The sequence below is a fragment of the Oryzias melastigma genome, linkage group LG8 (genome assembly GCF_002922805.2).
Source record: "Oryzias melastigma strain HK-1 linkage group LG8, ASM292280v2, whole genome shotgun sequence".
NCBI lineage: Eukaryota > Metazoa > Chordata > Actinopteri > Beloniformes > Adrianichthyidae > Oryzias > Oryzias melastigma.
The window spans coordinates 20,234,209-20,252,771 of NC_050519.1; the positions used below are offsets into that span (position 1 = coordinate 20,234,209).

General features: G+C 39.2%; 1 protein-coding gene across 1 annotated transcript in view; it reads right to left on the reverse strand.

Annotated features, from left to right (window-relative positions):
• The window catches only part of smurf2 (SMAD specific E3 ubiquitin protein ligase 2), a 61,742-nt gene that overhangs the window by 16,791 nt on the left and 26,388 nt on the right, over positions 1-18,563 (reverse strand). The window contains exons 2-11 of the mRNA XM_024272322.2: positions 18,310-18,348; positions 17,519-17,627; positions 11,130-11,263; positions 7,717-7,782; positions 6,366-6,450; positions 6,124-6,207; positions 5,571-5,785; positions 2,713-2,797; positions 693-851; positions 548-595 (exon numbers count right to left, since the gene is read on the reverse strand). Of these exons, the coding sequence (XP_024128090.1) occupies positions 548-595; positions 693-851; positions 2,713-2,797; positions 5,571-5,785; positions 6,124-6,207; positions 6,366-6,450; positions 7,717-7,782; positions 11,130-11,263; positions 17,519-17,627; positions 18,310-18,348 (1,024 nt within the window). The remainder of the gene's footprint in view (positions 1-547; positions 596-692; positions 852-2,712; positions 2,798-5,570; positions 5,786-6,123; positions 6,208-6,365; positions 6,451-7,716; positions 7,783-11,129; positions 11,264-17,518; positions 17,628-18,309; positions 18,349-18,563) is intronic.

Below are 18,563 nucleotides of genomic sequence, written 5' to 3' on the forward strand. Positions count from 1 at the left end.
GAGTCCGTCTTCTTCTGTCCTGAAAAAGCTGCAGCATCCGGTGGAAAGACAAACTTCTGGCTCCACAGACCTATGGATAGTTGGACTGTTGCTGTACAGTGTGTGTTTGAACAGCTGCACAGGGGAAGAAATCCTGAGCATGTGAATCTGAGCATGCAGGCATGTGCCACGCACGTACAGCACATATATGGACACACACGAGCAGTTCCATTCATTGACTCGGGCACAGAATTTATGCTCCGTTTCCTGGGCATAAGACGGTCCTAAGCCACAGACACAGCCGCTTTGGTTTCCACTCTGCTATCTGATGTCTGGCCAAGGACAGCTTTGTGACGGATTGCGTGCTGAACCGGCTTCATGATTGAAACTTCGGCAGGGCTTAGGAATTCCTGAATTGTGTGGAAAGAAAGAGTGGGAGAGCTCCATGTATGTGTTCTTGTGGACAAAGGAGCCGGAGCGTTGAACCTCGACAGGTGGTGAACACACTATAACTCAGTATGAAACCCTCACTGAAGGGGAAGTGTGACTGAGTGTAGCTCAACCTTACCTGACATTTTGACTTTCATTGTTTCCTCGAGAGCCATTGGAACTTGGACTGTGGAGGAAAAATTAAAAACAAGATTATTTCTCCTTTTCACAGCCTGTTACAATAAATATTTCTGATTGAAGGATTAAAGTTCTCGGGTTCTCACTTTAAGACGAGATGCAGGTTAGCGGAAAGGCGCGGGTCTGTGAACTGTGTGGTTCGGTTGTTGTGATCGACAAAGTAAACCCTTCCTGTGGCGGTGTTCCTTATCTCCCATCCTGGTGGTAAAGGACCTAGTTCCTCACAGTTCACATTACTCAGGTCTCTAAAGCAGAAGAACACAAGAAACATGGTATCAACAACAAAAAAAGTGCTCCGTTCTTTGTTTCTAACAGCAAAGTCAACTTTTTGTCAGATTTTCTTTAATGAACAATATAATATTACTCCAACAATTCAGAGCTTTAATATTAGAGTAGTGTTAGTAGATCAGGGGTGTCAAACTCAATCACACATGGAGCCAAAATCCAAAACGCACCTTAGGTCACAGGCTTAACAGGATAAACATTTATTGAACACACTAAAACTTTGATTTTTAAAAGTTAAAAAATGCAACTTTTTAACATAATTATGAACTAGATATATAGCATTACCTGCGATAATACTAGTGTGAATGCTGTAAGCTGAATCTGGTCGCTGAAGATGATAGTGATAGCTGAAGATGCTGAAATTGATAGCTAAAAACACTAAAGCTGATAACCAGCTATAATATTAGCTAAATGCCAAATTAGCCTAAAAAAACTATATATATAAAAAAAAACTTAGGTTAGTCAAAACAGCTAGCATGTTGTTGAAATATTAGCTAAACTCCAAAATAGCCTAAAGAAATCTTAGTAAATACCAAAATAGTCCAAATAGCTAGCAGAATGCCAATTTTTAAAACTTTAAAATTGTAACTTTTTAACAGAATTATGAATAATAAAATTGTAGGAATATTATTCCACAATAAATCAATTTAAACCTCAAATAACTTTCAATATTTTACTCTCCATAAAAATATGTTTTGTCAAAATTATACAAGTTAGAAATAGACACAAAATAAAATTACTCCATTAATAACAATAAAATAAAAAGATCTGAAGGGCCGAATCCGAGGCTCGACTTTGACAAGTGCCATAGAGTAATTCTCCTCAGTTTTAGGTAAAATCAAGTATTTTATTTATAATTAGAATGAAAAATAATAACCAAAAACCTACTAATTTTAATTTTAATTTTTTTTTATAAACTAAAGTTTGGGACCTTAATTATTTTTAAAAAATTACAAAAACCTAACAAATTTGGGGTTGAAACAAGAAAATACAGATGAGACCAACATCATCAAGCTCTAGTTTTACAAAATACAAAAGCCCCGACGAACTGGACATGTCTAAGAAATCACTTTCAGTCCATTTTTTCTTCTTCCTTTCATCTAAATTATTCACTGCTGCCCTGCAGCATCTTTTAGCTGAACTCCACAGGGAACAAATGTTAGGAAATTACACTGGGACTGGAACACTGGTGCTAGGTTTTCTGTTGCAGAGGTTCAAATCAAAATCTAAAAGAACAAAGCTTGGAGGTAAAGCTCCAGTACGTACAGAAATGCATTTTGAAACATTAAAATAAAGAGGGAAAAAAAGTTCATGGGCTGAATCTGCTGAAGGTGTTGGTCATGTGAATTTCCCAGCAAACTGGACTGAACACAGATCTGTGAGGAAATGTTAATGATAATGTTACAGTAAATTAAGTCAGTTCATCCTTTCCTTTGCATCAATCTATTCACGGCACCCGTTTTTCCTGTTTATAGTGTATGAATTTAAAAATGAGAACAAAAATATGGCAGATTCCAGGAGAATAATTACATTTTAACAGGGTGGTAAAAACCAAACAAAAACATAAGTGGTCGTGAATGAAATGATTGATTTCATTGCTCAAAATTCCTGGTAAAGATGCCATTTTGTCAGTCCTGTTTTCATGATCTTTCCATAAAAATCTTGAATTTCACCAACAAACCAAAAATGTTCAGTTTTCTCATAGAATCTAAGATTCAGCTCCTGAGCATCTTGTTTGTCCCTGACCCTGGAATTCATTTGGAAACTCAAAAACAAGCATGTTTTTGTTAGTTTTAAAGAACATCCTTCACAGTGACATACCTGGGTACTCTGGGGTCGTGCCACGTGCTGACCCCGGTCTGAGTGTGGAGAAAGTAAACTTGGCCTTGTTGTGTCGTCCTTTGCTCTGTGACAAACAAAAAAAAAGAGAAAGTTGATCGACTTTACTCAGCTGGGGTATTTATGGCTGAGCCGTTAAAATATTTTTAAATGAAGGACTTTAATTCATACTCTGCGTGTAGACAAGATGTACTCAATCTGTCTACGCAGGAGAGTGATCAGACAGATGGAGATGAAAGGACTGCTGGAGTCAGTAGTGATCCCAGACGGCAGCCAGGAAGAGGCAGGGGAGGGAGGGAGGTGAGAGACGGGGTGAGAAACATTGGAGAGGAAGAGAAACGACACATGGGGGGGGTGGATGTCTGACTTTTCAGTTAGTGAGCTCATTTATCAGAGCCTGGCAGATATTTATTTCCACATAACTGTCTGCCAGACAGCTCTTCTATAGAATCTCTTGGTTTGCATGAATGAAAACATGAACTCAGCTGACGGTGTTCAACCTGCAGGCTGACATCAGCTGCAGGAAGCCGCCAAGAATCCAAAGAGGGAATCTTTTCTCGCTCACAGCCACACAACATTTCTGGCTTCATCAAGCTAAAGAAATGACATACGAGTTTCAGTCACACACAGGTGCCTTTAACATTAATGCTCTGGACCACTTCACTGCGGCGTGCCAAGACCGTTACGCAAACAGCCAAGATATACAGGTGATATATGACGACAAGAGAGCTGACGTGGTCATTACTCTTGTAGCGTTTTACATGATCTACAAAGTTCTGAGAGAACTGAACTGATGCCCAACGGGGACACAAACACACAAAAGACTGCTGACTGAGTGGAGGATTTAACTGCACTTTCAAATAAAGTGTATTTGTTACTACGGCTGCCACAAACGATTAATTCAATAGTCGACCAATCACTGATTTTTGATTTTTTTTCCCGATAAGTTTGAGCATTAACTCGAGAGGGGATGAATAAAATATTAAATAATAAACTGTTGCATATTTTTTTATTATTGTCTTGATTTGACATAAAAACCTCATAGCCAATGGAGTTGTGTGGTCACTTTGTCGTCCTGCTTTGGCTTTTCTCGTTGTGTCTGTTGCATTTATGTGAGCCGTGTCGGCCACCGTAAAGACCCACTCTGATGAATGTTGTGTTGTGGATGTTTTAACATATAGCATTTTGTCTGATGATGGAGGACATGTATTGAGAAAATCAGGCTCAAAATTATATTTCTGAGTATTTATTTATTCAAATTAATGAGAATCAGGAGCAAACAATTTTTTTTTACTAAAAGTGACAAGATGATTTACAAGACCACTAGGAACTATTTTAAAATAGATCAAAAGAAGATTGAAGTGGGTATTTCTTTCTTATGGACGATCTCACATCAAAACATAATTGTGAGTTTCTGCGTGTCGACTTTCTAGATTAAATTACATCTTCATACAACTAAAAGCAACACAAATAAGAAAAACTTTCTCGCTTAGTTGAAAAATAATAAAGACTGATGAAGAAAAGAGTTCTGTTTTTACTATTTTTCCAATCATCTGATGCCACAGCTGGTGACTCGGCCTCTCCCACAGTCTGCTCAACCAGACTCATGCCCTCAGCATCAGGGAGACAACAGGAGTTTATTCCCCTTATAAACTGCTTTATTTATTCTTCATTTCTACATTTGCAATTTACCTTAATCATAGAAACGTTTACCAAATAAACAAAACAGAGATGCTTACTTATGTGTATAATTCTGCACAGAATTTGTGTCTCTCTCCATCAGTATTGCAGGAGTCAAATGAATCATATGCATTTGGTGTTTGTTTAAAAGCTTTATTTGAATTTCTAGTTACTTGATTGATTAAAACGATGCTGCAAGATTTTAGTTTAAACTCTTCAGACTTGACCTAAACTGTGACCAGAGTGTTCGCTCTGCAAACCCTCATTTGTTTTGGTAAGTGTAGTGAATATTCTTGAGAGTAAATTTAACAAGACAGCCTGATGATAGAGAGATTAGCACGGTCATTTGAGGACTGCAGGCAAAGCTGTGATACACGTCTGTGGCTCCAAAATCCGGCACAAAATTTCACTGCGAGGATAAACAAAACTCTGTCGGGCTAACAGGAGGGGTTGCAGCTTGTGAGTGTGTGTTGGCTTTCACATGAATGCAACGGATTGTGTGCAGAGAAAGGAAGAGAGGAGTGGCTGAATGGCTGAAAGGCAGCTTGATCAATTCAATTAGATTGTCTAAAATGGAGCCAGTATTTGAGGCTGGCCATGTGCAGCAGCATCAAAGAAACTGAGAACATAGATTGGCTGGGGTTACTGAGGTCAACTGATCAGGAAAACACTTTAAGGCATGGGAGTCAACACAAACGGGACACTAATGACACTATTTCTCTCTGAACAAGCCAGCTTTCACAAGTGGCTGAATATCTGACAAATTTATGTTTATTATTTCTAGTGAAGTGAAAGAGATTTATGCATCAACATTTATCAGTTATTTTTTAAACAGCATTTTCAGCAGTAAATTATTGAGAAAACTCCTTTAACACTGGAGCTTTAGCTTCAGTGTTGACGTCCTTTAAATTACTGTAACTCTTCGACCGTTTACACAATTATCCTAATTCCGATTGATTCTGAAGCGGAGAAAAGCAGCTTTGTGCTGATATAAAAACACTTAGCAAACATTAAGCAAATTTTCTCCTCGACAGAATTACATTAATTGTGTAAACGGTCCAAGAGTGTGTGCTATCTTGCTGTCGAGCTCCACTTTTAAAACTCCTTCATGTCTGCGAGCACATCCATAAACAGGCTGCGTGTCGCTGCAGCTGTCTCACCGTATCCCTCAGGGAGGTCTGGATGCGTGTGCAGGTGGGTTCTGCTCATGTAGTTGCGGTGCCTCTGAGATCTGACTCGTCTCTCTTGAACTCGCTGGTCGCCGTCACTTGTCGGCAACACTGCTGTGGGCGTGGCGCCATTCGTGCTCACTGGTGTGTTCTCGTCTACGATGCAGCTGAGCGGCCGGCCAGGACTGGAGTACTCCGAGGCAGGCCTGGGAACAAGACAGAGGACAATGAGGTGAAGGAAATCTTAAAGTCAGGATTTCACCTGGAATAAAGCTTATACACATGGGCTATAAGGACAGAACAAAAGAAACAGAAGACGGGTATGGAGGAGTCGTCTCCACGAGGATTCTTGACAGCTCCATGACTCTTCCACATCCGTTACCTTCACTGTCAGAAGCAATCCGTCTGACACGTTCCCTCTTCCCTGGGAGCCCACTTATGTTTCCTTAGAAGCATTGAGGTCACAGACGAGGTTTCCCGACTTCCTGATGTTTGATTCAAGAGGTCTGGGTTTAAGTTTCTGTGGGCTGCAAAGTGTACTCACCTGGTAGGCCTCTCCCACTGTGTGGTGCGCGTGATGTGGTTCAAGTACTGGATTCGCCCGGACGCCGTCCTCCTCTCCTCCCAGCTGGCGGCAGAAACATACACAGACGCAGCAGTGAGCGGACACGCTAAAGCAGCTGCAAAAGCATCCCAGCAGAAGATCTCATGCTGATGTCGACGTCGGATTGATGTGGCTGCTAAAGCTTGGAGTTGTCCCAAAACATAAAAAAAGTCTAAACTCACCCATCTGGAAGATCATTGTCAAAGAGCCGACTGCAGTCGACAACAGGACCTCCTGTTCCTATGCGGTCCCTCGACTGCAGGCTCACTGCAGGAACACATGGCACACACATGCAGGCACTAGTTTACTAGACAGCAGATTGCAGATATTACAGCTGCAGATTTTCTAATAAAAAAGCTAAATTGAACAATATGTTTTTAATCTGGCTGAGTTTAACTATCAATGTGTCTTTTTTTCTACACGGAGAGTTTGCCTCATCACTAGGGCTGGGTGGAAAAAAAATGATTATCAATATAAATCGATTTAGCACATAAAGCTAACTTGCTAGCTTGATGCTAATGATTAATGGAATTTCCCATAGGACGGCTAATGCTAACGCTCAGTCACCCTAAACATACATTGCTGACTAAATGATTATCTTTACAAACTCACAGGCATAAATTTTCCAAACTCTTCTAAGGAAATATGTTTTAAAGAAACCATTCGTGGTCTAAAACAGTTTTTTTCCTCATAGTTTCATCTTCTTCTAGAATAAACTGTAATGCTATAGTGTGATCGCCACCTAGAGGCCAAACTGAAACGCCCTGCTGCAGAATCAGAACAATGTTTACAATGTTAATGATCTGAACATTTTTTTTGGAGCTTCTCCTTTGAGAAATCATGCCTGCTAATAACAATCTCATTATTTCACTAATACATTTTACAGTATATGAACTGTATCAGATTAATATAAATATATTCAAATCATATAGTAGATTATTAATGTATTTCTAAACAAATGTGTCTAAATTTGTAAACTCAAAATTGAATTGAAGAATCAAAAAAAATTGGAATTGAATCGATTTAGGCTATTGTGAATCAGACTGAATCCTTTCTGGAAATTAAAACCGATACCCAGCCCTTTTCTTTACACAAACATGAGATAATTACCATGTTTTACAACTTCCAAACCCAATCAAAATGATTACAGTTTCAACGAGGATTCATGTGATCATTCAAGGGATGCGACCGTCATGAATGATCATGAATCAACAGCGTTCTAAAATACTAAACTTAAGTTAGGCTTTTAATCAAGGAAATAAGGGATTATTTTTTACAAAAACAAGAAACAAAAAAAGTTATTTTTTGTAAAAGTCGACAATTTTGGCCCACACTTGTGAAGTCTCAGTAAGAAATGCAGATTAGTGTCAGGCTTTAGGAAGTCAAAGCTCTTCATACACGCTGAGCAGAACATGTGAAGAATCTGCTCATATACATCTACAGCTGAAGATGCTGAAATTTAGGCTAAATTAATAAATGCAGATTTTTCTAAACAAAAAATTAAATGAAAATTGTAAATACTTCTGCACTTACGCACTATCTGGCCCCTCACTGTGTCGCTGTCGTTGGGGCTCAGCTTGTTCAAGTCTAGTCTCTGATCTGTGCAGGAAAAAGCAGAGAAGACTGCGGTGAGATAACAGCAGCAAAGAACAAGGACAGATAAGGTGGACGAGAGTAGAAAACAACACAGATGAAAGGAGGAGTAAAAATAGAAGGAGAAAAGACGAGGGGGAAGAGAGCAAAGTTTCTTCTGAGAGACATGCACAAAAACGAGCACGTGTTTGGATTCAATTTTTCCCTTTTGGACAAGTTTCTTTGCTCTGTATCATTTACATCACTGAGTCGGCTCTCTTCTCCCTCATTATCTGTCCCTCATTCTTCTGTCTGCAGACCACAGCTTGGCCATGCCCTGAAACAGATGGTCCTGTCTGTGAAACAGCAAAGAAAAAAAAATGCACAGAGCAGGCTGCAGTTCAAATGAGAGGGTCAAACATTTGACAAATTTCAGTACAAAGCCTGCACTATTCCGTTCAGCCTTAGCATGGATGTGAACTTCAGCCAAAGTCTGGAAACTCTTTGTCTGAACTTCTTACAGTCTGAGGAATTTGAGAGTGAGGGAGGAAGAGAGAGATCAGGAGCGGGAAACAAAAAAAAAAAAAAGGCAAAAACAGACCAAAAAATGTCCAGGCTGCCTGCAGACACAAGAAATGCCACTATCTGCCCTCTCTTGTCTGGCTGTCATGCAGATCAGCTCAGGATGTCTGTCTAGACTAAACAGGGACCAAAACAGGCAACGGTCAAAGTATTACAAGGCTAGCCAGCGGTCAGCAGCCACAGCGAGCAGAAACGTACAGCGTCACGTACATAAAAGGATGTACATGTCAATTCCTGCACAGTCACAACCATGAAACATTAACACTCTGCAATTACACAAAAACTTCACAGTCAAGCCAAGACAGCCTGCAACTGTACAAGGCGTGTGGAGGGACAAAACTGCGGGGAAATGCAGACAGAAAAAAAAATCCAAAAGAATGACAAAGACCACAACAGACAGGACAGTACAAATTTAATGCATCCTTACACTTAAAAAGCTGTGCAATTATGTATGTCTGCATGAAATAACTGGTTGTCTAGATTTGCAGACAGAGATAGAGGAAGCTCGGTTACAATTTGTTTGTGTGTGTGTGTGCTGTCACTGTGTGGAGGAGACTGAAGGGGAAATCGAGGGGTGAGCAGGAGGCCAGGAGAAAAAGGAAATGCAGAAGAAAAACCACTGGGAGCTGTGGCACAAGCTTCAGGTTCCCCCGGGTCGCTCCAGGAAAACAATAATGTCAGGAGTTTCTAAGAAAAGTGCTGCCCCGGTTCTGACGAGCAGGTACCGGCTCACCACGCAGACAAGAAAACACTCCACACTGGTGAGCTGTGGCCCCAGCTGTCTGGCAGTGCTTTGCCATGTGCTGCAGTCTCATTTATCTGGCTAGCTTCTGACATAAGACATTTTTACTGTAATTGTAGGGTGATGTTGATTGTCTCTCCCTGTTCCGACACAAGCAGAAGCTGACCGCGCGCACACACACAAATACATTTTGGTCTGGCCTGTGTCAAACTCTGTGATGGAGACGGGACACTGAAAGAAAACCATTTCACTTCTACTTTAAAGGGACCTTTACTCATAAAAACACAAGTCCTTACAATGCCCTAATGTCCCTCTCTAACTACAAAACCTTTAGTCTTATTTACACCTCCATTACTCTTCAAGGTGTTTTTTGTTAAATCACCTGACCGCATCTATCATACAGCAATAAGAATTGGTGAAGCTTCCAGTTAAAATAAGCAAAAACTGCTTCTTAGAGGCGTCATGTTTACAACCAGTTCAACACAACTTGTAAAACGGGCCCCAAACATGTTAGTCTTGACCTGTCCCATTTCATAGTTTTGAAGGAACCGCTGTCAGATCCGTAAAAGCTTTTACTGTGTATTGTACTAGTCTTAATTTGTGACAACCCTCGTTTAAAAGACAGTTTTGAGGAAAAAATTTTTTTTCTAAATACTAATTTTTGCCTTTTTTGCAACATTTTTATTTTTTTCCACTGTGGAAGAAAAATTCAATAGTTCTCTGATCTTTTCTTGAAAATAAAGAAATCAAGATGGTCTATATTTTCCAAATTATCCTTAAACTACATGTTTTTTAGTACCCTGAAAGGCTCTAATCACTTTATAACAGCTCACTGGTTACTGCAGTCAAGAGTCAGCATTTACAGCAGACCCTGCAACAGACTGGTGACCTGTCTGGTACCCCACCTTACCCCAACAGTGGCTGGGACAGGCACCGGCATCCCGTGACCCCGGAAGTGATAAGGCGGGTTAAGAAAATGTATGGAAGTGACTGAAGGTAAAATAGCTGATTTATTTCTTAGATGCGATAATTTACAAAGTCAGTATTCTGCTTTTCAATTATATGAAGAAAAAAGGATCCTAACTTCAATAAAAATATTACCCTTTGAATGTAGATCAATCAAGTCCCATTAGTTGTCACGCACCAAAGTGAGCAAACTTTGTTCTCTGCTTTTGGCCCATCAACCCTGGGGGAGTGGTGAGCTGCAGACACAACTGCGCTCAGGAACCATTTGATGGTTTAACCCCCCAATCCAGCCCCTTAATGCTGGGTGTCACTGGATCCCACTATTAGAGTCTTTGGTATGACCCGGCCTGAATTTGAACTCACGGCCTTGCAGTCTCAGAGTGGATACTCTACTACAACACCACTAAGACTGTTGTAGAGCTGAAGACTCGAGGATAACAGTGCTGTCTGTTGGTCATTACCAAATTTTTGACAAATTAAAATAAACTTGTTTAATTCTTGAAAATAGTCAAAAACCGTCTGTGTGATGCCCCCTATAGGTTAAATCAAGATATTACAGTTGAATTTTGTGATTGGTCAAATTTAAGTTCACATCATGATCTGCAGCTCCAGTAATTATAACAGTCTTGTTTCCCACCCTCACCCCTCTGACTGGATTTTCACATTTCAGCTGTGGGTGCAGTCACCCTCCAACTTCCCTGTTTGGTTACCCTTTAATCTCAAATAAAAAACATAAAAGGATGAAGTTCACCCCAGTACATTTGTCTCAGATATACAGTCTAACAACAGATAAAACATTTTGAGAACCCCTATATCCATTAAAATGGGGCTATTTTACATTGAAGCATAAGAGACTGACTCGCTTGTGTGGTTACCCGGTGAAATGACTTTGCTACTTTTCCACAAGCTTCAAACAGAAATCGCTCCTTGCGTGGAGCCATTCAGCCTCATGATGTGCAAAAACTGACCAGTCACAGCCTCAATACTGAGATAAGATTATTTCAAATTATGCATTTAAAATACTACTAATCTAGTCAATTACTGGACATAAAGAGGAATGTAGCTGCACTACACAAACACTTACAGCCTGTGTCTTTAAGGCGGTTGATAGTGTTGGACAGAAGGCGGACACAGCCCAGGAACCCAGCCCCTTGCTTCTTGTGAATCTTCTTGTGATTCCATACACTGATGGTGATGGAGTCTGATTTCCCGATGTATCTGAGGGGACAGAGAAGAAGAGACAGTTTGAGTTTTTCATTAAAGCGGACAATCAACTGGGCTGTAATAGGAATCTCACTCAGGACGAGTGAGGGACACAGAACTCCCACAACCGATTCCAGCTCCAAGTTTCCACTTCAGGGACACATGGCAGCACACCCTGGAGTCACTGAGGCTGACAGGAACAAGGAAGGCAGGGCAGCTCAGAGGGATTTCCTACACACTGAGTGTGAACGTGCGAGTCTGACCCTGAGCATCTGAGTATGTCACGAGCAAAGCGTGAAGCTTTGAATCATTTACAATCTTCACAGCAGCCCTTCTCAGAAAAAGCAGGACAGGACTGCAGCCAGAAAGATATCACAGAGGATTTACTTGCAAGAAAACAAGAACATTCCCAACCCTAACTTTGTCAGTGTGTGAATATAAAGCAATCCTAAAACGGGCTATGAAATTAAGGGAGCACCAAAGCTCCTTCTGCATAGCTTTTAGAAAAACAACCATTTTTCTTGAATGCATCACCATAATTACACATTAATGCTCATTAATCATACAGTCAAACTGGACTGATGTAATCCTATTCAAAGGTTGTTTTTTTTCCTGTTACCCCAAACTAAAGAACAGAAACCAAATTGGTTTTAACGACTTCATAATTCAAAGTTTAGGAGAAGTTAAGGAGGTGTTTTAAAAACAGTACTGGAAGCTGCCTGCGTCATGTGCAACTGCCCCTCATTTTATCTCGACAGGGTAACTAATGGCTCCACAAACATGAACAAGGGAAATCTGCGGGGTAAATGTGCACCAGTGTTGAAGCTTTGCTGACCATCGAGTCAAAGAAGCAGAAATCTAATGAATTTATGAAATATTTATGAAAAGCTTTTTATACTAATTTGGCATTTAGCTAATATTTTAGCTGGCTATCAACTTCAGCGTTTTCAGATATCAGCTCAAGCATTTTCAGCGTCCAAATTCAGCTTACAGCATTCACACTAGCATTTTCGCAGGTAATGGTTTATATGTGGTCATAATTATGTTAAAAAGTTACAATTTTAAGTCTTAAAATTTAGTTTTAGTATGCTCAATAAATGTTTATTCTGTTTGGCCAGCGAGCTAATTTGTGCCATGGATTTTGGCCCCCTGTGTAATTGAGTTCGACACCCCTGGCATAGACAGTAGAAACTTCACAGTCATGGAAAGTGATTCTGAGGAGCACATCCATGTATGTATGCATAAACTTCCCAGCATTCCTCTCATTTATGACAGACACTGTAGACAGAACACAGAATAAATAGTTAACATGATAATTAGCACGAGAAGATCTAATGAAACCAGCTATAATTGTGTTTTTATGGCAACATTATGGAATACTGCCACAAACTTAACCTTTATGTTTTTCTTTTTCCACTATGGGAGAAAAACTCAGTAGTTCTCTGATCTTTTCTTGCAGTAATTTTTCTAAGTGAACTACTTTGCTGTGTCAGATCAGGTTCTTCTAAAAAAGCGTCCTTGTGGTCCATCTGCTCCTGTGGCCTCACTCCTCTGCTCCAACCCAGATCATCTGAGCAGTTTACAGAACTGTATCCCTCTATAATTATCATGCTGCTTACCGAAGGGATGTGAAACAATGGGGCTGTGAGTAAGATGTCTGGACATTTTGAGTTGGTGCCAAAGGCCTGTCTGGGGTGCGATGTGAGGGAGCTGCTGGGTCAGACACACAGATGTGACTGACGAGGGTGGGGGGGCGGTATAACAACCTAACTCAGTCATCTGGATCACACTCCAAGTCATAAAATTCATTTGGCGAAGATTTTTAATATGTTCTTCTGGTAAACGAGACAATCAGAAAACTGCAATAAAGAGGAGGAAGAGGGAGATTTAAAGGTTTACAATAAAAACTTTTTAAACTTTTGCTGCTGTGAGGCAGGAGATCAAAGGAAAGATTACAACTGTCAACAATAGGAGTTAGGAGGAAGAAATGTTACCTTCGCTAACAAAACCATAAATAAAACGTTTTTAGTCTCAAGTTTGTCATTATCTAATTGAAAATAAAACAAGTTAAATTTGTTTAGTCATTTGAAAAACATTTACAAAGTTTATTCAGCAATCTATTTAGGTTTTTTTTTTTTGTTGATTTTTGAAATTGTCAAAAACAAAGAGTATTTGAACTTTTAAAGTCCTACTTCGATTGATTTTTTTAATCTATTGTAAAAATGTTGCATTGGTCTTTTAATGATGGTTATGCACTTTATAACCCTAATCAAAAGCCTGTGTTGTATTATAGGACATAGGTTCTGCAGAGCGGCAGGAGCTCATTAGATGGCAGGACCATCAGCACGGAGCAACTCTGCCCCCCTTTCTCTTCCTTTGCTGAGAGCTTTCTGTTCACAATCTTTCTTTCTAGCTGTAAATCTCTTATAATCCCAGCCAAACATTAGTAGTGCAACAAAAATGGTGAGCAATATCGGAGCTATCCAGCTGTACAGTTTTGAGCCAGATGTCAACTCGGACGAGGTTTTACAAAGAAGTATATGGATCTATTATTCTGCAAGTGGAAGCATCAGAATGGAGCGGAAACTTTCTAAACCACAACTGCAATTTTCTTCAAATGGCATTTTTTTTGTCTGCTCCTGATACATGATTTTTAGAAAAAAAAATGAAATTTTAAGCCCAACTGTCTTTAAATATGTCATCCATCATGAAAAAAAACAACACAAGAAAATGTAAAAACAACCAAAAAACACTATTTTTATCAGAGTGGGTTTTTAAAAAAAGAAATAAAACATTGCAAATTTTAGGCTTTAATACTGCCACAATTGCGAGATCAAACTTCAAAAGCTTTTTCAGCAGGTCTCCTTTACAATCAATAAATGGGTGGCTAAAGCATAAAGTAAAAAAAAGGTACATTGTTGTCTATAATTTCAAGTAGACATAAGCTATATTTTTGTAAAATACAAAAAAATGTGTCTTTTCCTTACAAAGGAGGAGAAACACAGATGACAAACTGCAAAAAAGGTGTACGGTAATTCACATAAATAGTGTTATTTATTGGACTCATATTCAGCTTTTGGAAAGTACTAAAAAGTATCAGTGACTTGGTTTAAAACTGAAAGTGAAACCTCTGGCACAGCAATCAGAAAATCATAAATCTCTGCCTCAGATAAAACAGGCCAATTTGCACAGCAGCCCGTTAATCATTCCGTGGAGTAAAACTCATTTATTTTAGAGCCCAGGAGAAATCAGAAACTCCAAAAAGCCAAAGAATGTGCCCCATTCAAAGAAAAATAAAAACATCCCAAAGCAACAACCGCTAAAAGTCATGGAAGGTTTTAAAAGGAAAGAAAAAAAATTGAATTTACAACAAATAATGAAAGATTGACTTTTGACAAAGTAAAAAAAAATGCTTTATATTAAACATTTTTACTTTAAAACACTCAATACTTTTAGATCAAACAGAAATATAATAATAATAATAATACATGTTATTTTAATATTTATTTATTTTCTTTATGAAAGTATGTCAAGTTTTTTTTAAATAAAAATATCTAGCCAATGACAAATGTTGATGCATACGTCCCAAAGAGGGTAAACTGAGGGAGAAATATGACAAAATCTGCTGTAATTGGATTTTATAATGTTGTATTTGTTTGATACATTTAACAAAAATCCTGTCAAATTCCTGAACTACAATGAAAACACAGAATTCAAAAGGGAAAAAAGAAGCAGTCTTTAGCAGGCAGACATGCAGACCACAGTACAGTTATGCATCTACATATTTAGCATCTTCACAACCTCAAACAGTAAACCAGCTGACTGCGGCCACCAACCCTCCTGTTTTGTTGAGCTTGGAGCAAGCAGAACCTCCACTAATCATTTTTATTCAAAACTCTAAAGACCGACTGCTGTGACAAAGCTTCATGCAAATCATGCAGCCAAGCTGAAAGATTGTTAAATCACACCGAGGCCTTTTCACGCCCACAAGCTCCAAGTGTGAAAACACAACTGCCCCCTTGTTTGACTTGATTTGTCACTGTGCCAACCAAGCAAGCAGCTCCTCTTTGTGCTAAGACTGAACAACAGAGTTTAACAAATATTTTATCTAGACACAAAACCTAACAGATAGAAAGTCTTACTTTTAAAAAAGACAAGTTGTCAAACATATACTAATGAGTTACAGTTTGATTTTAGTGTTTGATAGTTTCTTTTTTTTACTACAGTAAATAGAAAAAAATGTTTGATAACTTCCAGATTTTGTAAGTTTCTCTGCTAATAAAATACTAATCCTTCCTATTATCTAATGTTTTGTTTATTTAAATGTGAAATACGGATAGACCAAAAAGAAAATCTGAAGAAACAATATTAAAAAATGCTATACATTTGAGTTTAAAAGCATCTGAACCATACAATTTCTGGCTCTGTTATCTTTATTTTGGTAATGAAGCTTGATTAGGAGATTTCTGACATTTAGACCTGCTGTGCTAAATGTGAAGGAGGTTCCTGTGCTAATTGACACTAGTTAAATTTAGGCTTTAAGAATAATCCAGTTTGACTAATGTTACTTATTTTTGCAACTAGGCATACATTTATAAAGTTAACCAAATTGCAAAGAAAGAAAGATTTTTTTAGGAATTCACACAATGCAGTTTTCCATTTATCGGAAGATGGAAAAAAACAACAACAAAAAAAATTCTGCTCAGTGCTCTGCAGAAACTATGTCCTAGAAAAGATCAGATTTTTAATTTAGGCTGAAAACGAAAATCATAATTTAAAGACCACTGGAAAGGTTTAGAATAGATCAGGGCCCGTTTCAAGAAGCAGGTTTTGTTGAAACTCTGAGTTTGTGAACTCAAAATTCAGGAAAACACTGAATTTTCGGTTTCAGAAACGGAGACAACTTAAACCTGTGAAAGTGGGTGAAATCAACTTGCAGAATCAATGACTGAAATACTTTTTGCCCCTCTGTAGTTCAAGGAAACCATGACTGGTGGAAGTACACCCTTGATTACCTTCAGTGAATGAGTGAGGAATGCTTTAGGCACTAAAACATGGTCCTTCAAGAAAATTATTTTTTATTGTCCTTTAGACACTAACAAATGGAAGCTGTTATTATGTTCACATCTGGTTAATCTTAACTATTTCCTGTAGGTTTTGTGGTGTAGTGAATGAGTGGATGAGGCAGGCAGCCAGATAAAATGTGTCTACTCCTATTGGCATCATGGCCACATCCTGTAAAAATGCACGAGGGTCACAGTTCACGGTCCAGTTTGCTCGCTGTGGTACACCCAAGAAAAACCAAAGCCTTGGCTGCGATCACACACTAATTCAGCATCTCGAATAGCACAAACACCAGAAAAAAACCTTTATTGCTAACAGCTTTTACTGCAATAGTCTGTACTGGGAACACCAGGTGTCTGAAGCTCAATTTTAATAAGTGTGAGTCAGTCAGACGGCTAGCCAGACCCCTCTCAGTCAATTAAAACCCCTCTCCTCCAGCACACCACCTGAGAGTCCTTCTGCTGGCCTTAAGAGTAAACAAGCAAGCGGGGAAACGAACCACAGGAAAGCTAAATGCATCACTGGCACAGAAAATTTGTCATTTGTACATAAATTCCTGTCAGCTATATTTGCAGACTCTCGGGACAAATTAGTGCAAAGAGGTTCCACTGCACTGCAGCTACGTGCTCTCCGCTCCATCTGATCATCCCTAAGGTGAGCGCGCGTGACTTTTTCCCTCTTGTCAAATGTGACATGAGCAGCTGATTTAATGGCTGTGCAGAGACAGGGGTCTTGTATCCACAGGAACCAAACAAACTGAGACACGTGCTTCCTCTCGCTGCGGGCCAGGAATGATGGTTTGGATAAACAGCGGGCCAATACTGGAAACTTCCACTCTCACACTTTCACTCACACAGTCTGGCTCTCCGTTTTCCAGGTTCATTTCAAAGGACGCACCATCTTTGGGAAAAGGCAATCAGAGTACAACAAGACATGCACATGCTTCAGTCTGGAACAAAATACTATTTTCAGATGTCTCGCCTCCTCTCATTCTTTAAATCTTGTCCAGGCGACATTTTTTACAGAGTCATTACATCACTGTAGATGATCCAGATACTGAGAGGCCACATTTAAAACCTGCTTTCATCTGCTAGAGTTTAGATCCAGTTGATGGCTAGGCCTGAGACACATCAACAAAGACTTTTTTTGATGTCAGGAGGAAAAAAAAAGATGAGAGGCATCTCAGTAAATCTTAGAGGGACTCACAGATCATAGTGCTGGTTCCACTTGGGGTCAAGCGTGTTCCTCACAGTGTCTGTAGAGTGGCATTGTCCTGAACCATCCACAACTACTTTGGCAAAGGGATCAGGGAGGCCTGAAGAAAGAATACGAAACATGTTACGATGGCACCATTTAGAAGAGATAAATCCTGATTTATGTAAATTAAAATCTGTTTTGTTACAATGTTTTTGGTTAGTTATGAGAAGAAACATTGGACAACCATAAAGAAAATAATCCAACCTAAACGTACTGTTGGAGTCTCTAAAATACCCAACACTACAGATGTGCACAATCAACACTGTGTTGACAACGCAGGACCACAGATATTTTTAGTCCTGCTCCTCACCAGTTCTTCCTGAATGTTTGCTCAGCTCCTAAACACTAAAATGGAAGCAGTGGGCACCACAGAAACCATCCCGGCGAGCACAGGAGCTTTACACGCTCATTCACCATGACAGCATGACCAAACACAGCAAAACACCTAAACACCGGCTAGGAAGAATGTACCGAGCAGCGGCAAAAGGAAGACCATCAAAGCAAAGACATACAACTGTCAATAATGGACTAATAAAGAGAATTTGGAATAATGGCGACAACTTTTCCACCATAAATTTGCTTAGAGGCAGATTATTCACTTCAAATGAAATATTACTAAAGCTAAGAATGTTCTTTATGATTTATGCATTATATCCACCGAGTTTAAAAGCTAATACCTCAGAGGCTGGAAGCCAAACAAACAAGGTTTTATGACACAGCTGTGAGATGGAGATACTTACGGAAGAAGTCCTTCTTCGCAAGGTTTTTGGCACACAAGACTGGAAAAGAGCAGAAGAAACTCAGCGTTAAAATGAGAAAAACTTTAGATGTTATGAAAGCAGGTTTTTGTATGAATTAGCTCCCTATTAAACAGAACGTATATTTTTGAATTAAAGATTTAAGTTAATTAAAACACTTGTGAAAAATCTGTGATATCTATAACACTACCGTACTTTCTGGACTATAGAGCGCACCATTTATATAAGCTGCATCC